At 36.5% G+C, this 13,982-nt stretch overlaps 3 protein-coding genes across 5 annotated transcripts; 1 reads left to right on the plus strand and 2 right to left on the minus strand.

The window, feature by feature from the left end:
• On the minus strand, positions 1-4,704 carry LOC133851099 (uncharacterized). The gene is made up of 3 exons (XM_062287406.1): positions 4,079-4,704; positions 1,243-1,410; positions 1-449 (listed from the first exon to the last, which is right to left on the minus strand). Exons 1-3 carry the CDS (start codon positions 4,604-4,606, stop codon positions 255-257), a joined length of 891 nt encoding a protein of 296 aa, XP_062143390.1. The 5' UTR covers positions 4,607-4,704; the 3' UTR covers positions 1-254.
• Positions 4,705-7,213: 2,509 nt separating this feature from the next.
• Positions 7,214-10,778, plus strand: LOC133851100 (peptidyl-prolyl cis-trans isomerase A1). The gene is made up of 7 exons (XM_062287407.1): positions 7,214-7,428; positions 7,923-8,138; positions 8,428-8,569; positions 8,694-8,782; positions 8,884-8,938; positions 9,077-9,162; positions 10,330-10,778. The coding sequence occupies exons 1-7, from the start codon at positions 7,366-7,368 to the stop codon at positions 10,483-10,485; spliced, it is 807 nt and encodes a 268-aa protein (XP_062143391.1). The 5' UTR covers positions 7,214-7,365; the 3' UTR covers positions 10,486-10,778.
• Positions 10,779-10,837: 59 nt separating this feature from the next.
• LOC133851098 (uncharacterized protein C24B11.05) lies at positions 10,838-13,326 on the minus strand. Of its 3 annotated transcripts, none has more exons than XM_062287404.1 (8): positions 13,249-13,326; positions 12,699-12,764; positions 12,503-12,568; positions 12,307-12,404; positions 12,095-12,220; positions 11,696-11,998; positions 11,532-11,597; positions 10,838-11,065 (listed from the first exon to the last, which is right to left on the minus strand). In XM_062287404.1, exons 2-8 carry the CDS (start codon positions 12,748-12,750, stop codon positions 10,910-10,912), a joined length of 867 nt encoding a protein of 288 aa, XP_062143388.1. In that variant the 5' UTR covers positions 12,751-12,764; positions 13,249-13,326; the 3' UTR covers positions 10,838-10,909. The 3 variants fall into 3 exon arrangements, with proteins under 3 accessions (XP_062143388.1, XP_062143389.1, XP_062143387.1); XM_062287405.1 differs by lacking the exon at positions 13,249-13,326 and adding an exon at positions 12,974-13,217; XM_062287403.1 differs by lacking the exon at positions 13,249-13,326 and having other exon boundaries at positions 10,838-11,062; positions 12,699-12,787.
• Between the last annotated feature and the right edge of the window lie 656 nt (positions 13,327-13,982).

Raw genomic sequence — 13,982 nt, forward strand, 5'->3', positions numbered from 1 at the left:
TAAAACAAGTGTATTGAGTACATTGATCGATATGTTGCGTATCATTTTACATGTTGTATCATAAGATACATGTTTTCATATCTGCAATAAACTTGCATTTAAGAAACACTTATAAGATAGCTTAGATCATGTCAAAAAAAAAAAACAGCAAATCTTATTGAATATTTGCGAGATTCTAACTATGTAAAAACTTAATAGAAAATACACTTAAAGAGCACAACAAATTAGAACAAGTCGATAATACTAACGAACATTCAAGTGTTGTGAACTGCTTTTTGTGCTTCTTCTCGGATGCTTGCAAGGTTCATTTTAATCTCATTGCAGAGTCTACCTTCGACCAGACGAACAGGCAACCACAGCTTTGGCTTTACATCAACTAAATACGAAAGAGTTGTATAAAAATTTTGGCCCACCAAGGACTCCCTATCTTCATCTCTTCCTTTATTGGACTGCATCATCCATTGTTTGTTCAAACAGTAAGTTTTTGAATATGTTACACAATTCCACTTGAATGTGTTAAGTGTGAATCACATTAGAGAATTGCGATAAAAATTTCATCTATAGCTTCATGTTCAATATACTTTTGCCAAATATCATTTAAAACCTAGATCAATGATTGAAATGTGGGAAGCTGTATATTAATCCCACCTAACCATGAACTAAAATAGTTTTCTATCCGGGAAAAAAAAAAGAAAAAAAAAGGCAGAAACAAAAGAAATGCTTCATATGCAAATAAAAAGATGCCTGCAGCCTGCAGGTTGGCTGTCGATTTTTTTGGCGATCATAGTCCCCATACCTGGATTATCCTGATTCAAGTTTCTAAGCTAGATCACCTGCTAAAGGCCAGCTATGATCTTTGATGAAATTGCAAAGACACAGAGACAATGTTGGAGTCACATGCAAGTTTCCAAGTCATATATGCAATCTTTGCCTCCTATAAACCTATGCTTTAAACAGTGTTGGGAAGTCAATGAATCGCACACATATTTAGGAAACAAGTGCTCTCGACATGAGCCAGTTACCTCTCTTACTTATCAAACAAAAAAAAAAATGCATATGCATACATATGCAAACCCCCCCCACCCCCCCCTCAAAAAAAAGAAAAAAAGAAATACAAACACGAACAATCTAGCATTAGAAACGAAAGCATGAAATGTAAGACATAATTGAGAACATAAAGAAATACAGTCAACACCATTTACACAGAAGACACCCAGTGACACTAAATCAACAAAAGCTTACCTGTTCGATAGACCATTTTCCTTCAAAGAGTTGAAAGTCTCCTTCAATCATCTTAAACTCAATATCACGCTTTTGACCAAAAGGAAGGCTCTCAAGTTCTTTCTCATAACAATCTACAATTCCTTTTGCATTAAATTTCAGCCCAAATGCCAAGTTTTGCTGTCCAATCTGTTGAAAGGTTGTAACAGTGCAGTAAGTAGGATCAAAGACAAAAGGTCCGAACTAGCCTTCATGGGAAAACCTAGTTGAAGGTGAGATCTTCAGTCTACTAGTCCACATAAAAATATCAATGTGTAGTAAAGAAAGCATGCAAAGATTGATAGAGGAAAAAAATATTGATTGTAATAATGCACACCATAAACCGATGCAAGCACAAAGAGGTGGCACACCAAAACGAGTGACAGGTGACTTGAGAAAGAGTGAGAAAGAGGTACAATCAAATTTCACACGCAATGAACTTAAACCCTGAAAATTCAAATGTCAAATTCTTGGATCTAAAACATCAGTAGGCCTCAAAGAACATCATTCATCAATAACTAATGCGTCATCACTCACAAGTATCATCCTGCGTACATTTGGAAATTCATTAAATAAATTAGTTGAAAACCATTAGACAATAGGTGCCTATGCACAAAAGTTCCCAACACCGAAGCCTGAAAGAATTCATACCTGCTGACAGCCTTATTTGGTCATAGCAGTTTATGGTGTAGATTGTTCTCCCAAAAATTTGATGCATAATAACCCCAAAACCTTTGTTAGAACCCATAGGATTTCATTTTGTATTTGCAGGGATTACAATATTAATTGGATTTCTCATCATATTTACAATAATTGCCTTATATGGCTTAACTCACCTACTCTATAAATAGAACCTACTTCTTGCAATACAATTATATACAATTCAAAATATAATTATAATGAAGCCTTGTTGGGCATTATGACCATGGACGTAGGTCTCTAATCTCAAATATCTAGCTTTTTCTCTCTTTGCTTCCGCTATTTTATATTTTATTTATCATAATTTTAATATGGTATTAGAGCCATTTTTTTATGGCTTCTTTTGGTGTGTCTGAAAATTGTTGACTCAAAAATATTCTAACACTTCATATGCGCGTCACATGAGCCTTGTCATTTGGTGTGTCTGGAAACCGTTTCAATCAAAGTTATTCTGAAATTTCATGCATGCTCACAAGCCTCCAGAAGATCTGCTTTTGCAGATCACACACATTCACCCACCTCCAAAGCATTTGCTTATGTAGATCACGCACATTCATGCGCCTCTAGAAGTACTGCTTTTCATGTGCGTTACATGCTGCCACAATACTAGTGTCTGAAAACCGCAGCGGCACATTTCTTTTCAAAATCAGGTGCCTTTTGGATATTTTCTTGGCTCAAAAACAATACCCAACAATTGTATAAACCTTGATCTACACCGTGCAGGTAATGCGGGGCAATTACTACACTTCACGTGTGCTCATGTTCCCCTATGAGATTTGCTTGTGCAGATCACGCACGTCATGCACCGCTAACAGCCGTTCATACGCCGCCTAAGTTCGTTGGCCTGGCAAATTAATCTCAAAAATAGACTCAGAGGCCACCGATCAGTTGGACCAAGAAAAGTTTCACATTGTTATGCTGCATACGCTTTCATGCGCCGCTTAAAGATACAATTCTCAATCCCATGCATTCCATGCGCCACACTGCCACCATGTTTCTTTATGATTATTTCTCATGCGCCTCACTTGCCCACACGCTTCACACGCCTCTCAAGCATCCATTAGATCTTCTGTTCCCCGATCCGATTTGGTCCAACCCATGTCATTATCCTCAACTTCGCCCAACCCACTTCGGCCCTACTACAACTGATCCAAGGCTCAACCTAACACTATCAAACCCGTGGCCCCCACCCGACCCTCACTTGCACCAGTCCAAGTTTGGACCCTCGAGTCAACTCACTGAGCCAACTTGCGAATGTACTCACCGAGTCAACTCAATTAAAAAAAGAAAGAAGAAGAAAGTTCCTAATTGTTTTTCCTTTCAAACTCAAGCTTTCATCTTGGGTTTGAGAGGCGGTTAGAATCAATAGGATTTCATTCTATATTTGCGAGGATTACAATATTAAGGTATTTAGGATTCTCACCATAATTACAATGTTTGCCTTGTATGACTTACCTCACCTACTCCATAAACTTATTGCAACACAATTATATACAATTCAATATATAATCATAATGTCGTCCTATTAGGCATTACAACGGCAGATGTAGCCTTTAAGGCCGAGCAACCTCAAATCCTTGCCCTTCTGGCTTTCTTCTCTTCTCAAACTACGCTTCTGCTCTCTCTGTCTCTTATATTTTATTTTATTTAATATTTTAACAACCTTCATGTATTCCATTGCAATTTGTAAACAAGTATTGGACACCTAACTATATGCCTAGGTACTGCAGAGATTATTGAACGGTGTAGGAGCCTGTTGGTAAGGTTTCCTCTGCCAAATATCGGTTGTGTTCATTACCTTGGAGTTCATATTGGCATTTAATCAATAAGGGTCATTGATTATTATTTTTATTTTTTTGTGGGAATATCATGCTGAAATTCGCCACCATTATCGTGAAAATCATCAAAGATTCAAGAGGGATATCCACTTAGATTGAGAATCCATAAGTGTTATCCACTGTGTGGATTTGGAGCACATGTGAGCTATCAAATCAGCCATATCAATGAAAAATTTGTAATGATGGGTGTACAATGTTTAAATCATGTATTAGCATTAAATAAAAATAAATAAGAAACAAGGACTACAGAAGAATGTGATGGTGAGGTCAAGGGTGATCACCTGGAAAAGTCGAGCGTAGTTGTCAGTCTTATGGAGCAATTGGCTAACGGCAAGACCAGGAATGAAATCAGCCAATCTCTCGTAATCAGTGAGAATGTTCCAAAGGGTGTGGAAGGGAGCGTCAATGATAATTCTGGATCGAATTCTGCGAGTGTTCTTCCCGAGCTTCTCAATCTCAAAGTATTCACCATCCCCCCGTTCCAATTCTGACTTGGCCTCCTCCTCCTCATCTAGCGAAGAAGAATAATCGTCAACATCAGAATCATCGCCACCCAAATCGACGTTTGAAGTTGAAGATCGTATGAACTTGGTGAGAGAGATACTTCTTTTTGGAGCAGCAAGAATTTGGGGTCTCTTATTGTTTGGGTTATTAAAACTTATTGTTATGGCAGAAGCAGAAGCAGAAGCGGCAGCGTTAAAGAAGAAGACCGGAGATGAAGGTAATGGTTCTAGTAATGAGATTATAGGGAAGGCGCGCATATTCTTCCCCTCCACCCACCTGCCACACGGCACAACAACAGTAGCCATGGCAAGCCCGAATTACTTTATTCTTAATTTCTTATCTCTACTCTCGCTGCTCCTATCGCTCATTTCACAGTACTTCCGGCTTTTTGGAGTGGCGCGGGGAGTTCGGCTTCGATTCATGCTTTTTTCCTTCATGCCCGCCCTATCTCTAATCCAATTCATCAGAAGCCCAGGCCTTTTAACTTCTGGGCCCTATCAATTATTTTCCTGCTTTCTTTCCTTATAATAATAGACAAAGTTTCAATAAAATAAAGGGTTAAACACCTTTTTAATCTTTGAATTTTAAAAACTTTATTTTTTAGTCTTTAAGTTTCAATTCGTATCACATATGATACTTCAATTTTAAAAAATGACCAAATTAGTACCTTAGTCAAGTTTTCTGTCAAAAAACTAACAGTCCGTCACGTGTCAACATCTAAGGTTGGCACGTGGCACTATATAAAAAAAATTAAAAATCTTTAAAAAATATTTTAAAAAAGAAATTGAAAAAAAAAAAAAACAAGTGGGTGGCTGACCTACCTCCTTGGGCTAGCTGAGGTGGCCAAACCACCCCTTGACACAAAAAAAAAAAAAAAAAAAAAAAAAAAAATCAAGATGGGTTTTGGACCTTGGGGGTGGCCTAACCCACCCCCTTGGCCAAAATGGCCACTCCCTTTTTTTAATCTTTTTTTTTTTTTAAAGATTTTTAATTTTTTTTATATAATGTCACGTGTTAACCTCATATGTTGACACGTGGCAGACCGTTAGTTTTTGGATGGAAAACTTGACTGAGGTACTAATTTGATTATTTCTCAAAATTAAAGTATCATCTGTTATGCGAATTGAAACCCAGAAATTAAAAAATAAATTTTCAAAACTTAGGGACTAGAGGTGTATTTAACCCTAAAATAAAATACTACGAAGTATGAGTGTCACAAGGCTGTAAATAAATCAATTTGTTCGAACAACCCTCTCAATTTAGCTCAATCCAAACTCAAGCTCGATACTGTAGAAACCCACTCGATTAGTAAGTGATACATACTCGACTCGTTCGGCAAAACTCATTAGGTGCTCGTGAGCTTAGCTCGTTTAAAACTCGACCGGATCGCTCGTCCAACTCGTTAGCTCGTTCATATCTTTTGTATATATATATATATATATATATATATATATATATATATATATATATTACTAGAAATGAGTAATATAAATTTAAGTATGTATATTAGTACGTAATTAAGTAATATATGTTATATATATGTTACTTAATATTTATATGTGTGTGCATTAGTTAACATACTAACTAGTTAATTCCTAAACTAACATATTATTTAGTTAATTAACATATATTATATAATTAACCATATGTTACTTGATATTTCTATGTGTATATATATATATACACTAAATAAGCATATAATATACTAGGTAAGTAAATATAGTATTACATATTAATTATAATACTTTGACAATAGTATTTAGGTATGTTAAAATAACATATTAAGTTATTAATAGTTATTATATAACAATATAATTATATTGAATAGTTAGTATATAAGTATATAATTATATATATATAAACATACATATATTACATCACACATGGTTAACAATTGTTATATATCATACTTATGCTATAGTTACTTATGCTTATGCTATATTATTACATCATACTTATGCTATAGTTATATAGAGTATATTGGACTTACTACTTTCTCACATTATACATGTACCATAGTTTATACTCTCTATTTATATATTGTAACATATTGTTAATTTGTTACTTATAGACTATAGTTATGTATTATATTTTATAATATGCCTTATATAGTTACATATTATATATTTGTACTATAAATAAATGTATAGAAGTTGTTAACAAACTCGAACTTGAACTCTGCTTTGATCACATATTAAAAAATTTAATAACTTAGCTCGAGCTCTAGTTGAGCCGAGCTTGTTGAGTTCCCGACTTGACTTGAATGACATTCTCAACAAGCTCGAATTCGTCAAAGTTTTAAACGAACCAATCTTAAACACACATTTCATAGTTTGACTCATAAACGAGTCAATCTTGAAATTTTAAAGCTCGGCTCGATTACAACGGTTTTTGTTCATCATTATTTAATCTTTAAGATTTAAATGTTATGAATTTATTCTCCAAAGTTAGAATTTTTATTTATTTTTATTAAAATCTAATTAGATATAACGTGACACTGACAGCGCACTTAGAAATTCAATGAAAATGTCTATTTGATAATAGTTATAGCTTTAAAAAGTAAATTGATAAATTTTAAAAATTAGAAAACTTAATGACCTCTAAAATATTTTTTCCTAAATTTATGCCAACTAGATCATTCAATTGACAAATTTTTATTTATTTATTTATTTATTTTTTTATAGATCACTCAATTGCGAAGATTTCGAAGACCACCTCTGGCTCTGAGACTGAAATACCGATGCGGGCTTGGGTCGTTGTGGACCCGTGTGCAGAAGGTGAGTGTTGACGACAAGGCCTCCAGCCCTCCGTGAGTCCGTGACCATAAAATGGAGAGAAAAGAAAAAGAAAAAAAAAAGAAAAAGAAAAAAAAGAAAACGCCTGCCAATCCCAATCTCCCAGGTCTATACAAACATAAACATAAAGAAGGAGAACCCCTCTTGGCCTCTTCTCATTTCCCTTGCCGTCTATCCTATCCAAAGCCCTATTGCGCAGTTGAGAGAGCTGAGCTGAGATAAGTCTTTTGAAGCATTTCCTGCTGTAACTAATCTCAATTGTCAGCCTTATGGCCTCTGCAGTCCCAATGCAAGCGGTGTATTGTCACAGCACTCTCCCTTCTCTTCTCCAGGTTCTTTTCTCTACTTTCGTTCTTCAAATCTCAATGCTCTCACAACGTTATTACTAATCAAAACCACTCAACTTAATCCCAAGTGCGCTTTAGATTTTCAGCTACGTTTGCATCCTTAACCGTTATTATTTTTTGAGTGGTTCGTAGAAGCAACCAATCAATCTCGGCATCCTGTTGCAAAATTTGACGATACACATACATGTCGCCACATGTTTGTTCAAATTTGTTAATTTTTTCATGATAAATTCCCTTATAACTTGCAACTGGGTTGCTTTTCCCATACCTGGATTGCCCACCAACAATTCAACACAACTGACATCACATCCCAAGTTTTGTTATTTATTGCTACTAATCACTATTTTCACTCATTCCATGCTAAAGCCTTTTTTTTTTTGTTGGGTTGCCTTTTTCTCTTTATCACCTTCCCCAGAAAGTAGGTCAATGCTTAATTTTCCTTCTTCTTTATTGTTACCCTGCTATGTTTGCCTTTTCAGGGTAGTCATAGCCAAAGTGTGTCTAATGTGCGTGTGCCGCATGCTATGTGGGGCTCTACAAGTTTGCGGTCAGTCTACTCCCAAGTTCCAAATTTAAGCTGTCCTGCAAGAGCACTGACATCGAGATCACGCTATGCCTCAAGTTTTTCTGTCATTAAACTTTCTAGAGCACCTTCAATCAAGTACCGGAGAATGGTGTGCAACTCAATGGCAAATGTAAGTGTTCTTATTTAATCGCAGTGCTTTTGGTAATTCTTAATGAGAATTTCTATAGCCTGTCTTAAACAATGGAAGACAGATTTTCCATCAATAGAAACCAAAAATCTCATGATACTGACAAAATTACATGTTTGCCGCTGAAAATTTGCATATTTATTACTTTCCTGTTTCCAGCATCTTGACATTGTTGTTATATGTCATAGAATAGTTCCTGTAATCCTTGTAGCTATTCTGATTCTGGTGAATATGTTGGTTTCATTATCTTATATTGGTTATGTTGTTTTAGGATCTTGAGCTGCAAGCCAAAGTGACAACCAAGTGCTTCTTTGATGTAGAAATCGGGCTTGAACCTGCGGGCAGGATTGTAATTGGCCTCTTTGGAGATGTCGTTCCAAGAACGGTTGAGAATTTCCGAGCCTTGTGCACAGGTAAGCTTTGTTCACATTAGTCATAATTCTTTAGAGGCATTAGCACTTTTGTTATTTTTGTTGTTCTGATATAGATTGTATTATGGTTCACTTTAAAGATGAAATCGTAATATTGCTAATGCAGGAGAGAAAGGTTATGGTTTCAAAGGATGTTCCTTTCACCGTATTATTAAAGATTTCATGATCCAGGGAGGGGACTTCACAGAAGGAGATGTTAGTTCTCTATGTGTGTGTGTGTGTGTGTGTGTGTGTGTGGAGCAGAAAACTAGGTGTGTTAACACTAAGCCAAGGATTGTGGTATTCACTGGGTGCAGGGAACTGGAGGAATCAGCATCTATGGTTCTAAATTTGAAGATGAGAGCTTTGCCTGTATGTCTTACTATGCCTCAATGAGAGTATTGTGCTTTAATAATGAGAAGCATAATAAAAGAAATTTAGTTGCAGTTTTCTAGGAGTTATTTGAATGAATGGAAAGTATGGCACTGATATTCAGGCACTAATTTGCAGTGAAGCATGTTGGGCCTGGAGTTTTGAGCATGGCCAACGCTGGTCCTGATACCAATGGCAGCCAATTTTTCATTTGCACAGTGAAGGTGAGATAGCTGCTGTAATCATTTTCAATCTGTTAGATAGCATTTCTGAAATTGAATTCTTTTCACTTTTAGAGCTAGATTGGCCATCTTATCTCCCATGCAGTATTAGCAAATGTTACTTTTAGTAATCTTTGAATATCAGAATGTGTCTTTTGAACACCTAGAAATGTTCTTTCCCCCTAATGGACGATGGCAGCGTTAATGTGGTGCCATGGTTATTCACAAATTTAAGGAATAAACCAGTTACAAATCAAAATAAACTAAAATAACACCTCTTCCACCCATTCATATGGGATAAGGTGAGTTTTGGGTTCAAGTGTAACGACCCAGGAAAAGTGCTAGCCACATTTATGCCATCACCTCAAAAAGACTAGTCAATTTGGAGCTTTTGTAGAATCACTTGTAAAGCCCATTTTCACCTAGTAAGGAAGCAATAAGAGACTTAGTGTAACGACCTAGGGAAAACGCTAGCCATATCTGCACTATCACCCAAAAATGATTAGTCAATTTGGAGCTTCCCTAGAATCACTTATAAAACATAGTTTCACTTAAGAAGTAAGCAATGTGGGGCTTAGCACGTATGAGTTTTGTTATAAACCATATACTCTATGTGAGCTATTTATCGTCCCAATGTGGGATCGGGGTGTTACATCAAGAGTCAACGAGTGGGTGTATAACCTAGCAATAAAAATTCAAAATTCAAAATTATCAGGTTAGTGATGTATATACATTAGCCATAATCTGTCGTCAAGGTTAATCATTGACATTTTTCTTCCTCAAGACTTCCGGAGTCCTGCCTCAAGGCAAGCCTGGAGGCATGATCCTTGCTTGTCAAAGTACAAAATGTCAGAAGTTGAGAGACCTTGAACAGATGGCCTCATATCAACACACATGACACGTGAATAGGAAAGCAGAATGATCAGAAACTTTAATGAGTTTTATCTATTATCTTAGAACCGTGTTCATTTCAGGTTGAAGGACCTCCTTCTTTTTTATAGCACTGACTGTATCTAGCCCACGTACTTGTCTGTTCATCTCATGACATCAGCCAATACCTTGGTTTCACTAGCAATTTAAATAGTTATACCCCAATTTTTGTGTTTGGTTAAGTTGGTTCTTTATGGCTCAAAGTCTTTATAGATAATGCTGTGAATTTGCTTTATGTAGACTCCCTGGTTGGACAATCGCCATGTTGTGTTTGGAAATGTTATTGAAGGAATGGATGTTGTGAGGAAACTGGAATCCCAGGAGACAAGCAGGTCAGATACTCCCCGTGTGCCGTGCAGAATTGTCAATTGCGGAGAGCTGCCTATAGATGGCTGACTCATCTGTCGATTCATTGTGCCCCTTGGTTTCTTCCTTTCTTTTTCCTAATTAATCACTTTACTTTGCAAATGATTTAGCGAAAAATCCTGTAAGTGAGATACTTTGTATTAGCTGAGGAAAATCTGGATAATTTTCGATAAGCTGGCGGTAGAGGAGCATGTATTGTTATTTGGGTGGATCCAAATACAAGGATTGACATGTATTGTGGCCAACAAGTTTGTGTCACTTATATGAATTTATACGCACTTCACAGACCATTCTGTAATGACAACTTGGATAAGGTTTTTGTATTCTTGTTTTTTTTTTTTTTTTATCTTTTTTCGGTGATGAGGTATAATAAGCTTAAACATAGGGATTCTGCATTCACTTCATTTCACAATTGTGCATGAGAAGCAGCTGTAATGTCTGGCTCATGGGAAATCTATGCAAGGACAACGGTTTCAACTGCAGTGGACGGAATAACTTGTTCAATCTGTTCTCCTTCACCTTCCCATATTTCAGGTAGTGCTTCTTTGATATTGTGGATGCTACTCAAGGCATGGTCCGCACCAGGCACCAGTATTGAGCTCCCCACCTGCTATCAACATTCTCACATTCATCAATTACGAACAAAGTTTACTTTATTACCTATAACATCCTTATGGTAGTACAGAAAAGTAGTGATTCATTCTGATATGCAGTGTTGATGTGAATCTGTTATATGTTCTTTCCTCAGAAGGCACCATCTTCCATCCTAACGTGACAGGTTCAATTGCCAAGCAACACACAAAAATACTGATAACAACACGAGATGTTGCGATCTGAGGCATTTCTTTTTGAGGACGTCCTCATCTGTGCTGATTAGGTCTATACACATAATAACCCTTCAAAATTCAACTATTATTTCTGTTTTCTAGTTGGTGGGTTTCTTCCGGTTTTTGAGTCTCCCAAGACATGTAACATCTTTTTTTTTTAAAAAAAAATTTTAGGCTTATTTTGAGTTAGGTAAAGTTGCAAACTTGCAGGCCTTTACAATTCAAAGCAACTCAGAAGTCAGAACTTACAATAACAGTATGGAGTCCGGCTGCTTTCCCACTTGCAATGTTTCGGACACTGTCATCGAAGAAAATCTGAAAAAAGGAAAAAGACGATCTCCATTACTCATTCCGAACAATGCTTTATATAATCCCAAATTCATTTTCTTTTGGAGGTGTGATTTTAATTTTACTGTTTTCTTCGGGTCAATGTTTGCTATTTGAATGGCAGCTTCAATGGCTTCCACAGAGGGTTTGCAGAGGATTCGTGATTTGGAACTGAAACTTAATCGTGTACCACCAGTTAAACCAATGGCATCGACCTCCGGGGAATAATCTCCTGCGAGGACTGCATCACCATCTGGCACATCCATGCAATCAACTGGTTCAAGGGGAGGGTTAAGAGTTTCAAAGCATATGATGGCTTCAAAACAATCTTCCAAACCCAACCTATCGAGAACTTGAGCCGCGTGTGCTTCGTCGGCATTAGTGAAGATCTAAAATACCAGTACAATCGGCTTAGCGTTACCAATATAGTGCAATCTTTTTCATGAAAATCTATGTGAAAGAGTTGGAAAGCCTTTTTGACATACTATTTTACGCTGTGGCATGGAAAGTAGAAGGTTCCTTAAAACTGGATCGGGCTTAAGGACCTCGTAGGGTAGTCTTCCATGGACATACGCATGAAACTCATCATTATCAAATTCATAACCCAGAGCCTGAAAGGAAAGACTATAATTTGTGACCAAAATAGTTAAGATAGACAGAAAATTAAAATTTTCGGTCAAATCCAGCTCTGTTTTACCTTTAGACCGGCCATTGTTGTCCCGTATTCCTTGTACAATTCCAAGCACATCCTTGGCACTTGAGTTTCTTCCATGTGCAAATGTTGCAACATGAACTCTGCAAATTAAAAAAAAGAAAAAGAAAAGAAGAAGAAGCTCAATTTCACTTATCATCGTAATTGTGTTACTCATCATGATAATTGTTAATGGTCATACCTTCTATGTTCTTGCGGCAAGCCAAGTTGAGACCAGAGCTCATGGGGTACAGAGTGTCATCCATATCTGTATAACATGTTTGGTACCCACAAATCATTGACGTTTACATATCTAATTTATCATCCATATGAGGATTGATGTTTCTCCATGGACGTTGTAAACAAACTAGATTATAAGTTGCAGAAGTATGACATACCAAAGAGCAAGCACTCATATTTGGCCCCATTCGACCTCCCAGAAGCATCCATCTTTAAGAACGTAACTGCAAGATGATTCCATTTCATGATTTCATAAGATTGCTGAAGATAATGCTTTAGGGAGTCTGTTTTTAAAAATCCTACTCTATAAAGCTACTGTCCACTCACATACCAAAGAGGAAATATTTCTAGCTTATTATAAGATGGAAGAGTCGATAAAAAACCATTCAGAAGAAAGCACACCAAATTTGATGAAAACAAAAGAAAGAAACACCTGATGAACCTCTCAGGAAGTGCAAGAAAATATATGGAAGAGCATAGAGGTTCAGCCGTTCAAGCTAGGCTCCAAGATTCCAATTTATAGAATCGATAACCTTATCTTCCCAGATGTAAAAGGATAAGATGTTCAGCAATTTTCATAAAGATTATTATGATGAAAGCAATGAAAGCCCATCAATGTTAACTACAAACAATCTCAAAGCCTTGTATATGTATAGAAAACAAAAATAAAGGAATATAGTGCAACACTGCAACATAATAAATCAATACCTTCAAATAATAGGTTGACTATATATAACTGCTATGACGGGTGATCCAATAGTGACTTACAGGGCTTATATATATATATATATATATATATATATATACATACATGGATATGAAGCCCCCACCAATCTGAGTGAGGAATGTGAGAAGTGATGCTTGCAATATATGTCTGATGTGGAGAGCATATTTTATCTTTCCATATTGGCAGATCGAGTCATGTTGCTTTAATTTCGGTTCCCCGTCATTTTCTGCGATTGTATATAGTATATATTGAGAGATATCTCATCTCATCACACCCTGGGGCTACCCATATATACCATTGCCTATTGGAATTCATTTTCAATATCTACGTACACTTTATGACCCAATGACAAAAGCACCAAGCATGCATTTAAAAGAGGCATTTTTGTTTGTTGTTAAGGGACTGGGAACTGGCCAGGACGAGTAGAGACTGGTGCGGCATCTTGGAATCAAGGATATATGGGGTGACATTACCTATAATAAAAGTGGGCTATATATATATATTATAAGATAAGGATTATTCTTTCCCAAGGTCATATACGGATAAATGCATTGTAGCTACTAGCTATTATATTCTAATCAGGGGCATGGTAATATTCCGCATAATACCATTAGACCTCTTGTGCGAATGCGATGTGATCCATGCCTTTTGCGATCAAGCAGGCCATATCCATGCATATGCTGCCCCTTTGACGTGGCCAGCCATGAACGATATA

This window comes from Alnus glutinosa, chromosome 12, assembly GCF_958979055.1.
Source record: "Alnus glutinosa chromosome 12, dhAlnGlut1.1, whole genome shotgun sequence".
NCBI lineage: Eukaryota > Viridiplantae > Streptophyta > Magnoliopsida > Fagales > Betulaceae > Alnus > Alnus glutinosa.